An 18522-nucleotide genomic window follows, 5' to 3' on the forward strand; every position below is an offset into this window, starting at 1 on the left:
GTTCGCAGGGTATCCTGACCATGAGACATGGTTGGCGTCGTGCTGAGGAGATCGAGGCCAAACATGCTGAGGAGATCAAGGTATGCGAGGAGAAGGTTAGGGCGGCTGAAAATAAAGTCGCCACTATGACCGAGGAGTTGAAGAAGAGCCAAGAAGAGCTGGCCAAAGCTATTTCTGTCAAAGAAAAGTTTAAGGAGGCTTCGAAGAACAACTTCAAAGATGCAACCAAACTCCAAGAAGACCTGGTGGCCAGCATGAAGGAGGCTATTGAGCTGGAGGAGCGGATCAAGCTGCTCGAGGAATCTAATTCTCAAAACCTGGAGAGGTTCGGAGGAGCAACCTTCAATGCTTCTATCTATTTTGGAAGAACACCCCAACGACGAATATCAACTACCTTCCCGAGCAGATGAGGCAAGTTGAACTTGCAAAGTGCACTGCTCGCCTAGAAGATGAAAAGAAAGCTCAGAATCTTCTGAAATTTCCTTGGCGACAGGCATCGACGGAGCCGAAGAAGATGCGGGGACAACAGTCGACCAACACTCTCAGCAAGACCCTCCTCCAGCTGCACAATAATTTATTATTTTTTAATTAACTTTGTAACTAGAATATGCGAACATTGGTTTGTAATGTTGAGACAATTTTGTTGCAAAATGCAGCTTTTCTTTTAATTTTAATTACATCCGAGTAGTAATTTCTCGCGGTGTAAAGACATTTCATTATGATATTATAATATTCTTATTGCTATTATAACATCTGTTCGTATGACGAAACTTAGCATAACACTTTTTGTAGATTTTGCAAAATTTAACTAAATTTTTTGAAAAATACTTTGAGTGTTGTAGTATGCTTTCCCTTATTTTGCTCGTGTGTTTACATATGCATGTTGATATGCTTTGCTCACTTAGATTCTTATATGCTCACCAAGTGATCGAGGAGCTTAACGTTCTCAGTCACTTGCCATAACCCAGTCTTGTTCGAACATTACTGCTCGCGTACTTATAAACAATTAACGATGATATAGCAAAACAACACAGGTAATGTGCAAATACTTGTAATAAATACAATAATTGGAAAGAATAACTGGCTGCGCACAGTTCCTTTTATTTCTCGTAATAAAATGGACAAAATCATGTCTGTACAAGTGATCAAGAATTGATCTTACACTTATAAGCGACCAGTCATTTAACTGACTAGCCCTTATTTATAAACTTGTAAAAAGTAAAGTTAATACAAGCCAATTGTTTAAAAAGAATTGTTTATTGATAACACTTGGGTAGGTGTTCTCCATTCCAATAGCGAGGAATGAGATCTTCATTTAAGCAAGCAAGTCTATATGTGCCTGGTTGAAGGATTTCTTCAATCTGATACGGTCCTTCCAAGTTTTGTCCGAGTACTCCAGCAGCTTGATCGTGAGTGTTGAGAAAAACTCTTCTAAGTACCAAATCCCCCACGTTAAACATCCTTTTGCATACCTTATAGTTAAAATATCGAGTGACCTTTTCCTAGTAAGCTGCTACCCGAAGTTCAGCTTGCTCGCGCTTTTCATTGACTAAATCCAAAGACTCCATCAATAATTAATTGTAAGTGCTTTGGTCGTATGTTAGCCTTCTATGTGATGGTGGATTTAGCTCAATAGGCACCATAGCTTCATACCCATAAGCCAAGGAAAATGGTGTATGGCCTGTCTGCATTCTGTGTAATGTTCTATATGACCAGAGTACTTCTGGTAATTGTTCTGGCCATGCCCCTTTTGCTTTTTCGAGCCTTTTCTACAGTGTGTCCTTCAGAGTCTTGTTAACGGCTTCAATGTAATGACCCAAATTCGCTAATAAGGCTTAAGGGCTTTGATTAGTGTGCCTGGAGGGCATAATGGGAATTATGTGTGATTTAAATGAGTAAAATGCATGATTATGATTTAAAGCATGTTGTATGGCTATTTGAATATCTGAGATGCATGACTATGTGTATTAGTATGCATGTAGGCACTGATTAGGATATAAAGGGTATAATTGTAATTTTGGCCCGTTGAGGGCATAATCGTATATATATGGGTGATAATTGTTGAGACCACATTATTATGTGGATATATCTGTGATTTGTGATTCGAGATGATCCTAGTGAGCAGATTAGCGAAAAAGTCACGGCGGGGATTTATACCTGGCTCGGGGCGAGCCTGGGGGTATAAATGGGAATTTAGAGAATATATTGAGGTTAATTTTGATAATGAGGAATATAATTGGTGATTAATTAGGTATCGGGAAGTAAGCGGAAAATGTTAGAGACACTCGAGGAATTAGCGGGAATTTGGTAAAATGACTAAAATGCCCCTAAGTGGATTAAAGGATTTAGAATTAAAGGGGAGGGCATTATGGTCATTTGGATTGCAAAAGATAAGTATGATGAGGCTTTATACTTAGTGGGAATTGTAGAAAAAGGTAGAAGGCTGAGGAAAGAAGGAAAAGAAAGAAAAAGAAAAGGAAGGAAAACAGAGTAGTTTTCTTAGGGTCGGTTGGTGATTCTCTCACCCTTTCTCTTCAATTTTCTTGGAGAAAAACCCAGAAGGGAGCTAGGTTAGGCTGACAAACAAGAGTATTGAGCTAAACTTGAAAGGTTGGCAAGGGATTAGCAAGAACACATCAATATTTGAGGTAAGCCTTTAGAGTTTTCAGTTTCTGGTTTGGTTAGTTTAAACTATGGTGTCTAAGCTGAGTTGATGGGAACTTTAGGGGAATTCAAGCCAAGGAATTGGGGAAGAACAAGCTAAGGAGGTCAAGAAGTTAACTTGAAATTGAATTTCCATCAAAGGTATAAATTTTGAACTTTAAACTTTGAAGTTTTGACTGTGTTTTGCTGAATTCTGAGTCTAGGAGTGACCATGGTGAACTTTGGGATTAGAGGTACATGTGGTTAGACTTTATGTGGTTATGATGCTTGGGATGAGTTAGACATGTTAGTGAGCTTGATTTTGAGTTTGGTGAAGGTTTGGAGAAGTTTTGGTTAAGTTTGGCTATGGGAAATCGTAGGAAGAAATTGAGCAGTTTGGCAGTCTGTGACTAGCGCTACAGCGCTAGCCTTTGGGCGCTGTAGTGCTAGGCCAAGTTTGCTGAGGGCAGTTTGGTTATGTTTGTAGCGCTGTAGTGCTACCCTGTGCTCAGAAAGGGATTTTAGGGTTATTTTTAAGGGTTTTTGACCAAGGGTTCGGGGTTCGATTCCACCACCTTGTTTGGTGGAACTAGGACTTCCCGAGGGCTCGGGATTGGTCCCGAGGCTAGGTTTTGGACTTGAGGTTTGGTGATGACTTTGGTCTATGTTTGTGGCTAGGTTTGTGCTAGGGCTTAGGAAGGACCGTACTTGAGGATCACAGTGAACAAAGCTAGCAAATCCAAAGGTAAGAAAACTACACCCGGTTATATGTTTGTGATGTGATGGGACTAAGAGCTCCTGATATCTGTATAATGTCAATGATGGTATTATGCCATGGGACATGTGATAGCGGCCTAAGGGTGTCGTACACAATATTTGCGTACAGGGTGTGGCTTGGCCACTGGTAGCCGAGGACAACTTAATATTCATTGAGCTCGGTTTAAGCAGGCCGGAGTCAGTGGGATAACGGAGGGTGCGGCCTGAGGGCACTAACCCTAGTTATCATTTTTGAATTGATGTATGATATGAGTTGATATGTTTAGTATGCTGAATACTTGATTATTCTGAATGTTTATATGGTTGAGAATATGTTATGCAATATGAGATATTGGATTGTCTGTTGATTGCTTATGCTCTGTTATTGTGTTTTCTTGCTTGGCCTTGGCTCACGGGTGCTACGTGGTGCAGGTAAAGGCAAAGGAAAGTTGGACCAGTCCTGAGATGGAGAGTTATGGGGCTGAATGTACATAGTCAGCTATTCGCTCGCTTTGGCCGAGGAGTGGATCAGGACAGGGATCACTGAACTGTCTATTTTGCCTTAGTATGGCTAATATTGTATTTAGATCGCGAATCTTTTGTAAATGGTTTTAAACCTACTATTTTGGGATCCCGTGTAAACAGGAAATGTTATTTATAAGAAATGTGACTTTTAAGGCAGTCCATGTTGTGCTTGGATCAAAGCGACCCAGCCGCCGGTAAAATATACAGAACCGGTGCTACCAGTGTATACAGAAAAAAAGATCTAATCAGACATGTTGGAAAATTCAAGGATCAGATGGAGCTGTCGGAGTGAGCAATGATTATCGGTGTAGAGTCTTCCTGACTACGTTGTCAGATACCACCCAGGAATGGTATTGGAAGTTTAAACCAAATTCCATTACCTCGTGGGAAACGTTTAGGAAAGAAATTTGTAGATAATTTAGTGCTGCCCAAACTCCACCAATTTATGCCAACCACTTGGCAGATTTAAAACAAGGATAGGATGAATCTCTAAAGAATTATATATAGAGATTCATGAGAGAGGCTAACAGAGCAAATGCTGTAGAAGATGAGGGGAAGATAGTTTCCATATCCTCTCGAATCACTTACCAAAGCCCCTTGTGGGATAGTATTCATCGAAACCCAATTTCAACACTTCAAAAATTTAGTGACCGGGTGGACAAGTATTTGAAATTGGATGATGCAATAGAGAAAGAGGAGAAAGGCATAAACAATCCTTGCGGATCAACTGATCCTCCAAAGGTTGGTGGAAACGGCCAGAATGGTGGAAACAACCAAGGGAATAAAGGGTCTGACCGCCATGAGGAGAAAAATGCAAAGTCGGGACCAAACGTAAAGGCAACCAAGTATGAACCTCGGTTCACGAATTACACAACTCTCTCAGCCAGCCGAGCATAAATTTATCTCGCTAGTCATCAAGAGGTTCCTTATCAGAAGCCTCCACCCATCAGGAAAGAAATGAACAAGAGGGACATTAATAAGTTTTGTCGTTTCCATGGAGATTATGTTCATGGAATGAATGAATGCAATCACCTCAAGGACGAGATAGAATATCTTCTCCGGTTGGGCAAGTTGAAAAAGTACTGGGCAGAGAAACTCCAAGGAGAAGGAAGCAATAAAAATCCAGAGTTCAAACGATGGTGATCTCCACCCTTACAACCTGAACCTGTGGACTTTACCTTAGATAGTATATGTGGAGGTCCACACTTGGATGGGGACAGTACCAAAGCAAGGGAGAGATATGCCCGGACACTTCGACATGAGTTGGCTGCAACATCAGATGTCATGACTGTTGAGGAGCGACCTCCAAAGAATCCTCAATACAAAAGTGAGTCTCTTACTTTCACAGAGGATGATGGTTGGCACGTTAGGTATCCTCATAATGACCCGCTCATCATTACAGTCCAAATTGCAAACAAGAGAGTGAAGAGGTGTCTGGTTGACATAGGAAGCTGGCTGGATATTATCTACAAGTCGTCTTTTGAAAAGATGATGTTGTCTGTCAATGACTTGAAGCCATGCTCTCAAGTTCTTTACGGGTTCGCTGGAGAAGGTTTGTCACCGGCCGGAACAATCAAGTTATGGGTCACAGCAAAAGAAGCTCTTAGGCATGAGATAGTCATGACATAATTTTTGATAGTAGATTGCTTATTGGCATACAATGTGGTGAACTGTCGACCACTACTCATGGCTCTACACATAGTGGTGTCTATATGGAACCTTTCTATGAAATTCTCGACCAGTGTGGGCATAGGATGTGTCAAAGGAAACACGAGAGAAGCCAGGGAGTGTTACAATGCTTCAGCAATTAAGGCATGGAAGGGAGTCAACGAGAATAACATGATTGTATGTGGAGAGAAAGAAGAAGTAGTAGACGAGATGCACATCGACAATTACGACGTTATGAACTTTACTGACCAAGGAGCAATTGCAGATTTTACTGACCAGAGAGAAATTTTAATGTTACTGACCCGAAAAGGACTCGTGGTGTTACTGAGCTGTAGTTTCCATCTAGTGATGAAGTCACCAAATAGGGCGTTTCCAAAAGCGAGGGAATGGACATTGATCCTCGCTTTGGGGATTTGGATAGTGGAGTATGACTTGTGGAAGATTTAGAGGAGGTCTTGATAGATGAGAATGAACTGACCAGAGTGTTCAAAGTTGGAGAGCACAGTTTGTAGAATTTTTGCACAGAAATCAAGACGTCTTCGCCTGGTCTCACAAGGATATGGTGGGTATCTCACCAACTGTGCTCAGCAACATTCCCAACGTGGATGAAAACTACCCAGCAGTGCAACAAAAGAGAAGGTTGCTTGACAAGGAACGAGCAAAAGCTCTAAACGAAGAAGCCGAGTGCCTCCTTCAAGGCCTCCTTCTGGTTCACAGCCGCCTCCAGCTCCAGCTTAACTGTCTCCATCTTCAAGGCCAACTCGGCCACCAGATCGGCACTCCGATGAGATAGTAAATCAACCTGGAGCAAAGAAAAGTTAGGAGAAAACCTTATTAACAAATAAGAAGAGGGAAGAAAAAGACAAGTAAAACTTACCGCGGTGGCCTGGTGATGGAGAGCCTGGGAGATAAACAGCACGTTCGGATTGGCTATTGTGGCATACCGTTTGAGTTGGAGGTTGGACATTGTGTTCCCCACCTGGTCCAACAGGTCCGCTGCTAAGGGGGCCGTGTCCTGCCCAAGCTTAGGGCAAAAGCCCGTCTCGCCGGCTAGCCGATCCACAATCGGCTGAGGGGCGCTGAACGCCGCCGGACGCTCCGCGAACTCGACCTGACGGCGGATCGTCAGGGCCTTGTATGTTTCATCTCTCCAGCCTCGACCTGACTACTTGACGGTTAATCAGCTGGGACTGCTCATCCCGCACAGGGGCTTCCCCATCCTCGAGTATTGTCGGACGTATGTGGAGGACCAGTGGTGCGGGAATGTATTTTGCGGCAAGCCGACTCTCGCCGTGCAACTCGTCGGCCAAGCCAGCCTGCCTTGTCCGGGGCCTCTTCTTCCCGGTGTTGGCCTCCTCAGCGCTAGCGTCCAGGCCCCTTTTTCTAGAACTTTGGCTGGCCGCTGCACCCGTCTCCAAGTCAATCACCGAGTGTTGAGCGGAGCCAGAGACTGCAGCCGGGTCCACGGCCTGAATGGGGACCACGGCAAGGGCTCCACCGCCGGGTTGAAGTTCCGCCCCGGGCGCTTCCTTGTTGAGGTTTTGGTCCAGGCCCGCCGCCTCGTTTTCCTTTTTGGCAGCTTTCCTGGCCACCCTGTCCTTGAGGAGCTGCCTCATTTCGCTTGTGGGGGTAGACATGCCGGAGTCTCCTGCAAGAGCACAGAAAAGAGAATTAGTATGGCAAACCAAAAGAACCAACATCAAAACTAATAATGACCCGGGACGAACCCTCATCTATGCCCCGGGCGCGACTCAACTCCTCTAAAGCGAAGGAATGGACTCGATCCCCCATGTCTTCCGGGTTCAGGAAATTCCCGTACTGAAGGAACCCGGATAAGAACATAAGAACCTTTGAGCCTATGGGGACGGGAGACGAAGGTCTCATCTCCCCATCGGCCCTGAACGCGGGGCCTCGGAGTACTAGCCTATCCCTATCTAAGTCCTCGACTTGGGGAGCATAAGTCAAGATTAAAGGGGAGTTACCTCGCCTCGATACGCTAGCTGCAGGAGTCCCCGTGTTTGTTAGGGCGTCCTCGAAGAGCTCCTCCAGCTCCTCCGAAGTGGCCACCTCCGTCTGGGCCTGGTCCCTTTTTCGACTGGCCACGTCAACTCGCACTGCCTTCTCCACTTCTACAATGTGGTCCAGAGCCAGCTGTTATCGGATGGCGATGTTCTTCTCGCAACTAATTCCCCGAAGGTTCGGGATGACAATAGTTTGGGTGGCCGCGAGCATCCCGACCAGTCGGAGGTTGTCCGTGGTGACGTAGCCTCCTATGTCCAGGTCATCCGCGCTTAGCCCAGAGTAGTACCTCCTCCTTTCCAGGATGAACTGGGTAAGAGGAGTCTGGGCAAAAGTTCCTGCCACCCGGAATAATATGATGAGAAACGGAGAGAATGAAAGAAAAAATAAAAGAAAAAAGAGAAGAAGGATCGGGGAAGCACTTACCCACTGCCTGGAAGTCCAGCAGCAGCGTGGGGTTCTTCTCCACGAGAAACCCAGATTTTATGAACCAGTAGTGATGGACATCCGGGGGATGCTTCCAGGAGCTGGTGGGAGCGGGATAGTTACCTCGCGGCTTTAGTCTGTAGAAGCCGTCCAAGGTTTTGTCCTTGGCGTTGACCTGCGGCTCCATCTTGTAGAAATACAAGACTTCGGCAGGGGTCGGCTCCACGATCTCCTTCACTGCGCAGAACACTCACCATCCCGTGAGCAGTCGGTATGCTTGTGGCAGGAGCTGGAATGGTGCGATCCCCACATACGTCAGGAACCGTACGAAGTAATCATGGAGCGGGAGTGTGGCTCCCGCATTGATGTGGCCGACACTCCAGGCCCCAAACCCTTCTACGGACGTGTGCGCCCGCTCTTCGATCCTGGCCATGAGGTTGTGGAAGAGTCCAGGAGTGGACTCTATGCCCAGACGCTTCTCTAGGATGTACATCATCCGGTAGTTCTGGAACAAGTTGGTAACCACGTCCATCTCCCATCTGTTGCCCTTGGGGGTTCGGGACCTGGAGAGGACGACGGGGGCCCTGTTGACTTCTTCCTTGGAGTGAAGGGTGACACCCGTTGCCATAGTTGATGATCTGGGAACAAAGAAAGAAATCCAAGCAGTCAGTACCTAAACCCAAGAAAGTCGGTTAAGGTACGGGGGGTCTCCTAAGGACTGCTTGGAGTCCCCTTCGGATCGGGTCCGGGATCACCAAGGAACCACGAGACCCAGATCGGGAACAGAAAAAAGGCTCATAAGTATGTTCCACCATCTGTCCGGGAAGCATCCGGACCCGGAGCAACCTGGACCAGGCGGCCTTCCTAACAGTGCTCCTAAGTGTAATCAGATTCTAGCAGCCTAAGCATACGAATTAAAAGAACAACCTAAGTTCATATATTCATGAAGAAGGTCAGAGGGACTTACTGTGAGTTATTGGCCGTAGAAGATGGTAGTTGTCCGACGGTAAGAACGGCAGAACTTCGTTCTTGAACTGGTGAAGCCGATTCAGCAACTCGTCGATAGGGCAGACCCAGGATATGCTCTCAGGCGGATGGATAGGCGCTGGGACTGTTGGAAATAGACGACAGCGTAAAGTTAACAGGCGATGAAGGATTTCGTCAGCTGTATCAGACATGCAAAGCTTATCAGTTCTTGAAATGGCTCGAGAGTGTAAAGATGGCAAATGAGTGTCTGGGGAGTATTTATAAAGGACCGAGTCCTAGCCTCTGATCTAAAGGATAGAAATCTCCCCATCGAACGGTCCAAGATCGTCCTGGGGTGGATCCTCGCTATCTCAGATCTAACAGCCCAGGAGAGGCGAATGTGAAAGGTCGCCCCATCCGACGGTCCACATCAGCACAGAAGCATTAATGAAGAACCCCCGTGCGGATGGGACGCTTCAGATTCTACGCTGACGCACTAGCCTAGGCCTAGCGACCCTTGAGGTGGCTAGGTGACCTTTCGAGGTCGAGACCCATCCATGCAGCAGTCTCCTGGCGACAAGTGTACCCCTGCCACGAAGCGGGACTTAAGTAATCGTACCCAGACACTGGTAAATGGTCCGGGCCCAGTATACGGCCAGCATCACTGCCCTTTGTCACGAACCCACGATTCTAAGTAGGAACTGGGAAGGCAACCGTGAATTATCCTGGAACAAGGCAAGCCTCCACTTGGCGGCCCAGGCGAAGGCTTGGGGGGTAAATGTTATCCCCATTTCCTGTCGTGGGCCCGGGACGATGGTCCAGGCCCGTGGCCTGGGCATTCTGATATGGGCCCGGCCCAAGCCTGCTTGGTACATGAGTAACCAAGGGCTACGACACAAGCGTGATTCTGGACCCCGATGGCGTCCGGGATGGTGATCCAGGATAGACGTCCGAGAAACGTATGGACAGTTAGGATTACAGTTGAAGTGTACGTAAAACAATTCCGGAGCCTGGTAAACGGTCCGGGCCTATGGTGAACGAAGAGGGACAGAGGTAAGCGAACCTGGATTAGGTCCTCCCGTTTTGATAAGGAAAAGCATCCGTGACCCTGAAGCCGCCCCACGACGTGTGGGGGTTGTCCCCACTTTTCACCTGCGGAAAAGGCCACCTCGGGATTGCACACCGCTGTTTCAAACCTGCGCTGCCAAGTACTCTGACTGGCTTGCTCCCCTGAATTTTCCTCGTAACTCGTAGTGCCCAGACCAAAAGCACCATTTTGTCGGGCGAAATATAGTTCTTGGGCCACCCTATTGGGCCTTAATTATTCTTGGACCTATGTATTTTTATCTTTTGTATTGGGCTTCCGCTAGAGAAGCCAAGAGTATCCACATCTTTGATGGGCCCGGGTCATACCCGGCCAAGGTCCAGTGTTCCTATGAGCCTATAAATACAGGCGATAGAGCACTGGAAAAAGGATCTCTCTTCGACTTGTATACAATTACTCTGTCAAAACATAGGGAGAAACTCCATTGTAGAAGACTTTCTAAGCTCTAATACAACTGACTCGTGGACTAAGGCTTATTAATGACCAACCACGTAAAAATCCTGTGTTAATCTTCTAAATTCCATACCTCAAGTCTTAGCTAATATTCATTAGTATAGTTTCCGAAAACCTCGGTAAACACTTTATATTCAATGTGTTTCAGTCAGTAGTTGTAAGTGACCAAGGATCTTTCAATCCTCGATCACTTGGGGGGCACATAGGGTATACTGGTATGTAATTCAACAACAGGCAATGGGAGCACGAGTTAAAATATTTGTTTTTAGACTGACTTGTAAATTTTTGAAGTAAAAAAGGCCATTAAGCTAACTTGTTTGACAAAGCTTAAGTATCATGAAATTTTTGAAGATTTGAAGATAGAAGCAGTTATTCGTGTGAAAATAAAAATTTTGCTCATAAAATGTTAGAGTAATAAGAGTGTGAGAAAGTATACTTAGTAGGGACTTATGAAATGTCTATAATTTTTATGTTAGAAAACTAAGTACTCATGCGAAAATATAGGACATAAATGAAAGAGACTTTACTATTTACAAAAGACTTAGAATGTTTTAGGAAAAGTGAAGAGTAAATGTCAAACAGCTCGGTCGTACGAGCAAACTATCAAAGCTAATAAGCAGCAGCTGTCTACACAAAAGTATAAAGAAACAAGTAAACTACTGGCCAGGTACAAAGTTTTTACTGGTCAGATAGGAAGCTCTCTGGTTGGCTGGGCATGTTTAATTGTCGGGTAAACTGGTCCTTGGCTGTTCAACACAGTCATCAACATCCGGAACATCCTCTGGTAAGAATGATAGAGCAGGAGAGGCATGCACAGTGCCAGTTAAAGAGTTTCCTCCTTGATGGCCTTGGCTTCAACTGATAAAAGCAGTTGAAGTAGATTTCTTCGTAATGAGCTAGATCCCTTGTCTTTTTTAAGCTCCTCATTCTCTTGAGTTTTTTCCGCCAGCTGTTCGGTCAACCTTTTGTTGGCCTAGATTTTCTTGTTGTTCTCATCAGCCAACTCCTTCACAGGTCTATCGTGGTTAGCAACTGCTTTCTTTCCTTGCTCAGTCTTTTCTTCGAGATCTTTCTTAGACTTAGTCAGAATTGAAATCTTTGCCTGGGCTTCCACCAATTGATCATTTAAGACCTTGACCAGTTCCTTATAGTTAACTGCTCGATGTTGAGCATGACTAACAGTGATGAGTCCCTAAAATAGATAATAGAGAGTATTCAGAATAAGAACAATCAATAAGAAAGTCTGCTCTTTTTATGATATTACACTTACACTCATTATTTCAGCGAGGCCTTTGTGAAGAACAACTTCAACTCTTTGTTGTGGTAGAGTCTCAAAGGTCTGAGTTTTCATTGCATGGTGAAGAGTGTGGTCTAATAAATCTTTTCCATACACACCAGAAATGCGAAGGGGCTCACTTAAGTCGGCTGGTCAGGTAGCTTAAAGGATGGAAGAAGGTGAAATAGATGGAGGAGTCAAGCATGGGATATTGACTAACTGGTCAGATGGTCTCCCCTGGTTGGGCAATACATTCCTCACAACCTTGCTTGGAGGATTCAAGCTGCTACCTTCACCACTCTTCCTCTTTTAGGTAGGAGGAGTGTTGAACTACTTGGACATGGTTGGATCTACATAATAGTTAAGAAAAAACTCTGTCAGTGGAAACGAGAAATAAATATAAGTGAATGAAAATTTTACTATGACCACATGATCTACAAACTTTCACCAAAATCAATCTCAAAATGTAACTATGGTTTCTGTTAGTAGAAAAACCTGAGTTCAGAATTTCATCAAAAATATCATCTTTGTCTTCCGACGATGAGCTATCTTCTTTGAGGAGCTCAATGATTTTTCCTTTCCTAGGCCTGGTAGGGAAGACGGGTCAGTGAGGATTTTCAGGAAGAGGTTCTCTAATGATAAGATCACTTGGTCGATGTGGCTGAGGAGATGGTTTAGGAGAGAACTGGTCAGTCATTACTTCGGTATTTGAATTTTACTAGTCAGTCATGTTTACTTCATCAGTAGTGTTGGCCACACCAATGTCTTGGTTGTTCTATAACAACCCTGCCAATCAAATATTCTCCAAGGTGACCAACTATTCAACATCCTTCTCCTTAATGGGTATGTTAGCAAGATCTGTTGCCCGAGAATGCATTTCCTTTGTCGGGAGAGGTTGATAAATAGGGCCCGCATGCGTAAAAGCCAGGTTGTTGGCTTTAATTTCTGGAGGAAGAAAGTATTATGTATAATAATTTCTAGGATTCGATTTATGGGCAATCCCATGAAGATACTTAACCCATTTTTTCCTATGAAAGAGGTGGAAAAAACATGTATTCTTGTTGCTGGGATTTGTCCTAAAATCGAACAAATAGTGTACCTCATGAGGGGTAGGTGGGTTCCAGCCCTGGAAGTGGTAGAGAATGTATAAAGTAGATATGGCTTGTATCCTGTTTGGAGCAATCTGGAAGGTAGAAACATTAAAGTAATCTGCTACTGACCGAAAGAAAGGATGCAAATGGATAGTAGCCCCAGCATAGATGTGATATCTAGATCAGGCATAGTAGGCTCCACCAGGACTATTGGCTCACTGGTATGGGTTCAGACATATCACATTTACTCCTTCAAGCCCCAAAGTCTGAATGTGCCTGTTGAGAATTTTGGAGTTCATCTTGGAAGCCTTAGCAAAGAACCAAGAAGGCACACGATCTTCTTCTTTCCTCAGTTTGAGTGTAGCAATTTGTTGGATTTTTGTTGCAAAAGTTTGGGTAGCCTTTCTCTTAGGTTTACTAGTTTTTCAAACTTAGCGAGGAGGCCTTGAAGAGGCTTCATTCTCAGCTTCTTCTAATAAATATTTTATGACAGAAGACACTCGACTACCTTTTGTGTCATTCTACGAGCTACTTTGGGATGTTGATCCTGAGGAAGTCGATTGGACTTTTTCACCATCATTGGTTGGTGCTGATGTTGTTGCTTAAGGAGCTGCTCTTCGTGAAGGAAGTATAAAGCTGATCAGTTAAGGATTTTCTTGAGACGACAAAGACGGTCTTCGGGAGTTTGTTTTCTCGGAGAGTTGAAAGAAGAATCATTGCCTGGAAGGGTGTTAATTATCTTGGGAGAGTCTGTTTGGTTGTGACCTCCCCTATAGTCAAAACAATTCACCTACAAAAATTACAGGGAGGTGAGTAAACAAAAAAAAAAGTGCTTGAAAGAAAAGATATTTACTGCCCAGTGAAAAATTTCTCTGAGCAATGAAAACATTTTACTGCCAAAATAAAAGCATTTTTGAGCAACGTTAACAATTTTAAGTAGCTCACAAGAAAAAAGGAAATTGTTATTTGGTACTATGTGTTCGGGGGCATTAGGCATATAGTTTTGTGCTATGTGTTTTTGAACTATGAGATTTTGTGCTCGGCTAAATACGCATAAAACCCGAGTGGTTGGGTGCGTAATCCGAGCAGCTAAAGTATTTTGCCAAGGAGCTAAGTGGAAGTCTGAAGGGGTTAAAAATGGTAACCCGAATGGCTAGTTGCGGGTCTCGACCACGCGAGGCAAACTGCCAAGCCCGAGCGGTTGCAAGGGGTCCGAGGGGCTAAGGTTCACTTGACTGGCTAGGTGCGAGTTTTGACTAGGCAAGGAGAATTTCCAAACCCGAGCAGCTAGGGAGTTTGAAGGAGTTACTTGAAGACCCGAGCGGCTAGGAGTGGTCCGTGGGGCTAAGGCCTACCCGACCAGATAGGCGTTGGTTCCGACCACGCAAGGCGAGCCAAGACGGTTCTCATACAAATTTTGAGCAGAACCTAAGTCCAATCCGCTCGAACTCAAAAAAAATTTCGCCTCTCTATGGCAACAACCCTAGTAGTGATAATGTAAAAAAAATTCAGAACACAATTTCCAAATCATGGGGCACACAAACAAGATCAAAAAGGGAATTTCAATGGTTTGAAAAGTTTCATGAAAACTTTATAAGTTAATACAAACTCATGAACACGAAAGTGTGTTTGAAGATTGAAAATTATATTTTCTCTAAAATTTCATGAAATTGGAAGTGAAATTGGCTAACCCAAAGCCTAAACTACATCAAAACAACCACAAAAGCACAATCCTCCAAAGATTCATCACAAAAATTCCAAATAGAGCATTCCCAAAAGAGGGTTTCAGCTACCACAGGTTCGAGCAAAGTGTGTGCAGATTTGGAAAGCATCAAAATGTTTAAAAGTGAAGATTAAGAAGGAAAACTTACCCAAATGGATGGAAGAGACTTTGATTTTTTGAGAGACGCCTTTGAGTTACTTGAAGAAAATGGAGCACTCTTAGGAGCTTTGATGGAGAATCTGCCAAGACAAGGAGGATGTGATTTTGTGATATATTTTTTTTTGGCTTGAGAAGGATAGGCATGCGTGGTCTTATTTATAGGGAAAGAGGGAAACCCTCAATTATCCTAAAACTCCTATTATATTTGAGGATGCCAAAAATCCCCCAAGAATAAAAAAATTGCTAAAGATGCAAGGAACACAAGAAGTAGGCCAGTATATACATATATAAAGTCCTCATATACACTTCAGGGCACCCAAGGCATTCGAGTGCCTTACACCATGAGACTTCATATAGGCAGCCAGCCAAGTGGACTCGCGCACCTCTAACAAGGCCAAGCACCTCGCATAAGTGAAGCCACATGCGACCCGGCTAGCCAAGTGTCGAGGCTAGCATGCCCACTTGAACCTCGGGGTCGCAGCCCACGAAGAGCCTCACATAGCGAGGCTAGGTGTCCTGCACAGCCAAATGTCCAAGGTGGCATAGCCATACGATCGCCGTCTCGCCCTGAGCCTTGCGTGGCGAGGACAAATGCCTCGCATCATCTCTCGGATGGCCTCACATAGAAAGGTCGAATGCCCCGTACCAATCCCTCGGACAGCCTCGCACAGCAAGGCCAAGTGCCTCGCATCACACCCAGAACCTCACATAGCTAGGCATGAATCTCGCATAGTGAGAAATGCGCCTCACGCCAAATACCTTGCCCCTTAGCCTCGCATAGCGAGGCATGCGCCTCACACCTGATGCCCTGCCCCTTAGCTTCCCACAGCGAGGCATGCATCTCGCGCCACAAAGAGGAGTGCCATTTGCCTGGCGCCTCACTCCGGCCCACGTGTAGCGAGACCATGTGCCTCGCGACATGGACCTCGCCCAGCCTCGCACAGCGAGGCGCAGCATCCCTTGCACTTATCACCCTTCGGCAACGCACATAGTGTCTCGTGACATGGGCCTCCTGCCTATCACCCCTTGTCCATGCACTAGGGCCTCGCAACACCATGGTCTCGTAGCACATAAGGTGCCTCGCACCACCATGGTCTCGTGGCCCCTAACGTGCCTTACACCACCATGGTTCCACGGCCCCCAAGGTGCCTCGCACCACCATGGTCTCACGGTCCCTAAGGTGCCTCGCACCACCATGGTCTCGCAGCCCGTAAGGTGCCTCGCACCACCATGGTCTCGCGGCCCCTAAGGTGCCTCGCACCACCATGGTCTCATGCCTCGCATACCCATATAGGGTCTAAGACCTCTAGAAGGAGTGCACGAGGAGCAATAGGAGAGACCCAAGAACTATTAGGTATTGAGTCATTAGTGGTATAGATGACTGAGTATATCGTTCGTGTCAACACACAAGCTTTCCTACAATTAGTAGAACGTGGAATAGCTTTGAGCAGATACATGCGTTGGAGATGCGAGAGTGACCATCAGGTACAAAGTACTCATAGATGTATGGGTGTAGGACGTACGACAATGAGGAGGATAGAAGCATGACCCTAACATCTGTACCATGAAGGTAGTGGAGGTACAGAGTTGTACAGAGAGTGGAAGCACTATATGCATGCCCCTGACACATACTAAAGCGGACCACCACTTTTCTGACACCACTACCACCTGAGCCATGACCCTGACAGTGTACTCTTGTACTATTTTGTCCAGAGGGACCACCATGTATAAGGGCCATTAGAGCCCAGTTATAAATAGAGCTTGACCCCTTAGAATATAGGGTTGAAAAATTTGATGGTACACGAAGGCTGTGAAGCAATATACAAAGATTTATTCCATTGTTGATCTATGTTGATTCTTCCATAAATTCATTCTAAGTTCTTATCTGAATATCTTCATACTTACCTTTGAGTTTACCGATCTAATTTCATTGATGAGATTTCACCGTCAATGGTTTGGCGCCGTCTGTGGGAAGAACAAGCATCAAGCCAACGTTCTTTCATCACTTCCAGAAAAGAAAGATGCCAAGGCGTTCACAACTCCTATGGAAACTACAAGACGTAGAGGTTCACCTGAACGGAGAACGAATGAAGGCTTCCAGGAAAGACCCTCCATCGCCTGGGCATGGAGATATGATGGAGGAGTGTCCTCCCCCAGGGGAGGAGAAGGAAGCATCATCCCCAGCTGTCCAGCCCGAAGGAGATCACTCAGAGCTGCTAGTGTACCCACGTCCCTGGTGGCACCATGCTCAGGCTACCAAGACCCGGGTCCCTCGACGCACAGGCCGGGCAAGAGCCCCCGAGTACACTCAATAAGTTCTAGCTCAAGGACTCGCCTTTACAGGAATGAGATTCACGAGTTGTATAAAAAGACCCGATGACTGGAAACCACGATAGAGAACTTGCAGGAGGTCTTAAACGACCTCCTAAAAGGATAGTCGAGCATACCCCTTGCTAAGCGAAAAGTGAAGGAGCGTGAAAAAGGGGAAAATACTGTCCCCACGAACGATGGGAAAACTTGACTTTCCATCAATAAAACTCCCCCGGCAAGGTACCATGAGGGACCTAGGTCGACGAAACGCCCCTGGGAGCAATGGTGGAGACAAGACGATGACCGTAAGAGCGAAGCAGAAGTTAGCTCAAAAGAGGCGCCCTTGGCCTAAGAGAAGAACTCCATGGGAAAAGGTCAGAAGTAAGAAACGCACCCCCCGCAGCTCCCCCGAGGAACATAACCAAGGCAAGGGATCGGCTTGAGAACCCACAAGACTCCTTATGCAAAAAGAGGAGGGAGCTAGACATCCAAACGCGGCACCCTCAGGGCAAAGATATCACTTCCCCTGGGGGTCACAGGGATGATGAAGAATTTGACCATGACTCGCCCTTCACAAGGGAGATCCAGGCTGAGAAAATCCCCACCAACCTTAGAGTGCCTCGCATGACCCCAAAGGAGGGTACTGCGGATCCAAAGTATCACTTAGATTACTTCAATAACTTGATGAGGTTAATAGGGGTCAACAACAGAGAAAAATGTAATTTATTTGTTGTCACACTCAAAGGTGTTGCATACAAGTGGTTCAGGAGGTTAAGGCCAGGAACAATCAAATCATGGCAGCAATTCTCTGACGAATTTCTTCAGCAGCACCATGCGGTCAGCGATTACATTATGCCAATTACCAGCCTCGTTAACATAAAGCAAGGCAAAAATGAAAGTCTGAAGAACTATATCCATAGGTTCAATATGGAGGCAACAAAAGTGGGAAGTCTAACCAAAGCGGAGCTCAAGATGGCTATTATAGTCGGAGTTCATCCAGGAAGCAAGTTCTGGGGTAACATGCTCAAAAGAGAAGTTTCAAATCTAGACGACTTCTTCGATAGAGCCCAGAAGTACATACGTGTTGAAGAAGGCCTTAAGAACTCGCATGTTGAAGAAAGCGAAACTTCCTCCAGTCGCCCTACTACAAATACATCTGAAGATTCCATGTAGAAGGAGACGTCATGCTAGAGGGGTCACCGACCAATTTTAATATTGAACGAGGACCATCTAGCCATAAAAGTCCCAATTCGAGGGGAGATCACCTCAAAAATAGCAAAAAGGGTCTCAAAGTAGACGCTTGCAAAAAAGGGTCTCAAAGTAGACGCTTGCAAAAAGGGTCTCAAAGTAGACACTTGCAAAAAAGGGTCTTAGAGTAGACGCTTTCAAAAAGGGTCTCAAA

At 45.4% G+C, this 18522-nt stretch overlaps 1 protein-coding gene across 1 annotated transcript in view; it reads right to left on the bottom strand.

Moving 5' to 3' along the window:
- Nucleotides 1–11534: 11534 nt before the first annotated feature.
- The window catches only part of LOC133800070 (uncharacterized), a 127841-nt gene continuing 120853 nt past the window's right edge, over nt 11535–18522 (bottom strand). The window contains exon 2 of the mRNA XM_062238047.1: nt 11535–11753. Coding sequence (XP_062094031.1) covers nt 11535–11753 — 219 coding nt within the window. The remainder of the gene's footprint in view (nt 11754–18522) is intronic.

This window comes from Humulus lupulus, chromosome 9 (assembly GCF_963169125.1).
Source record: "Humulus lupulus chromosome 9, drHumLupu1.1, whole genome shotgun sequence".
Lineage (NCBI taxonomy): Eukaryota > Viridiplantae > Streptophyta > Magnoliopsida > Rosales > Cannabaceae > Humulus > Humulus lupulus.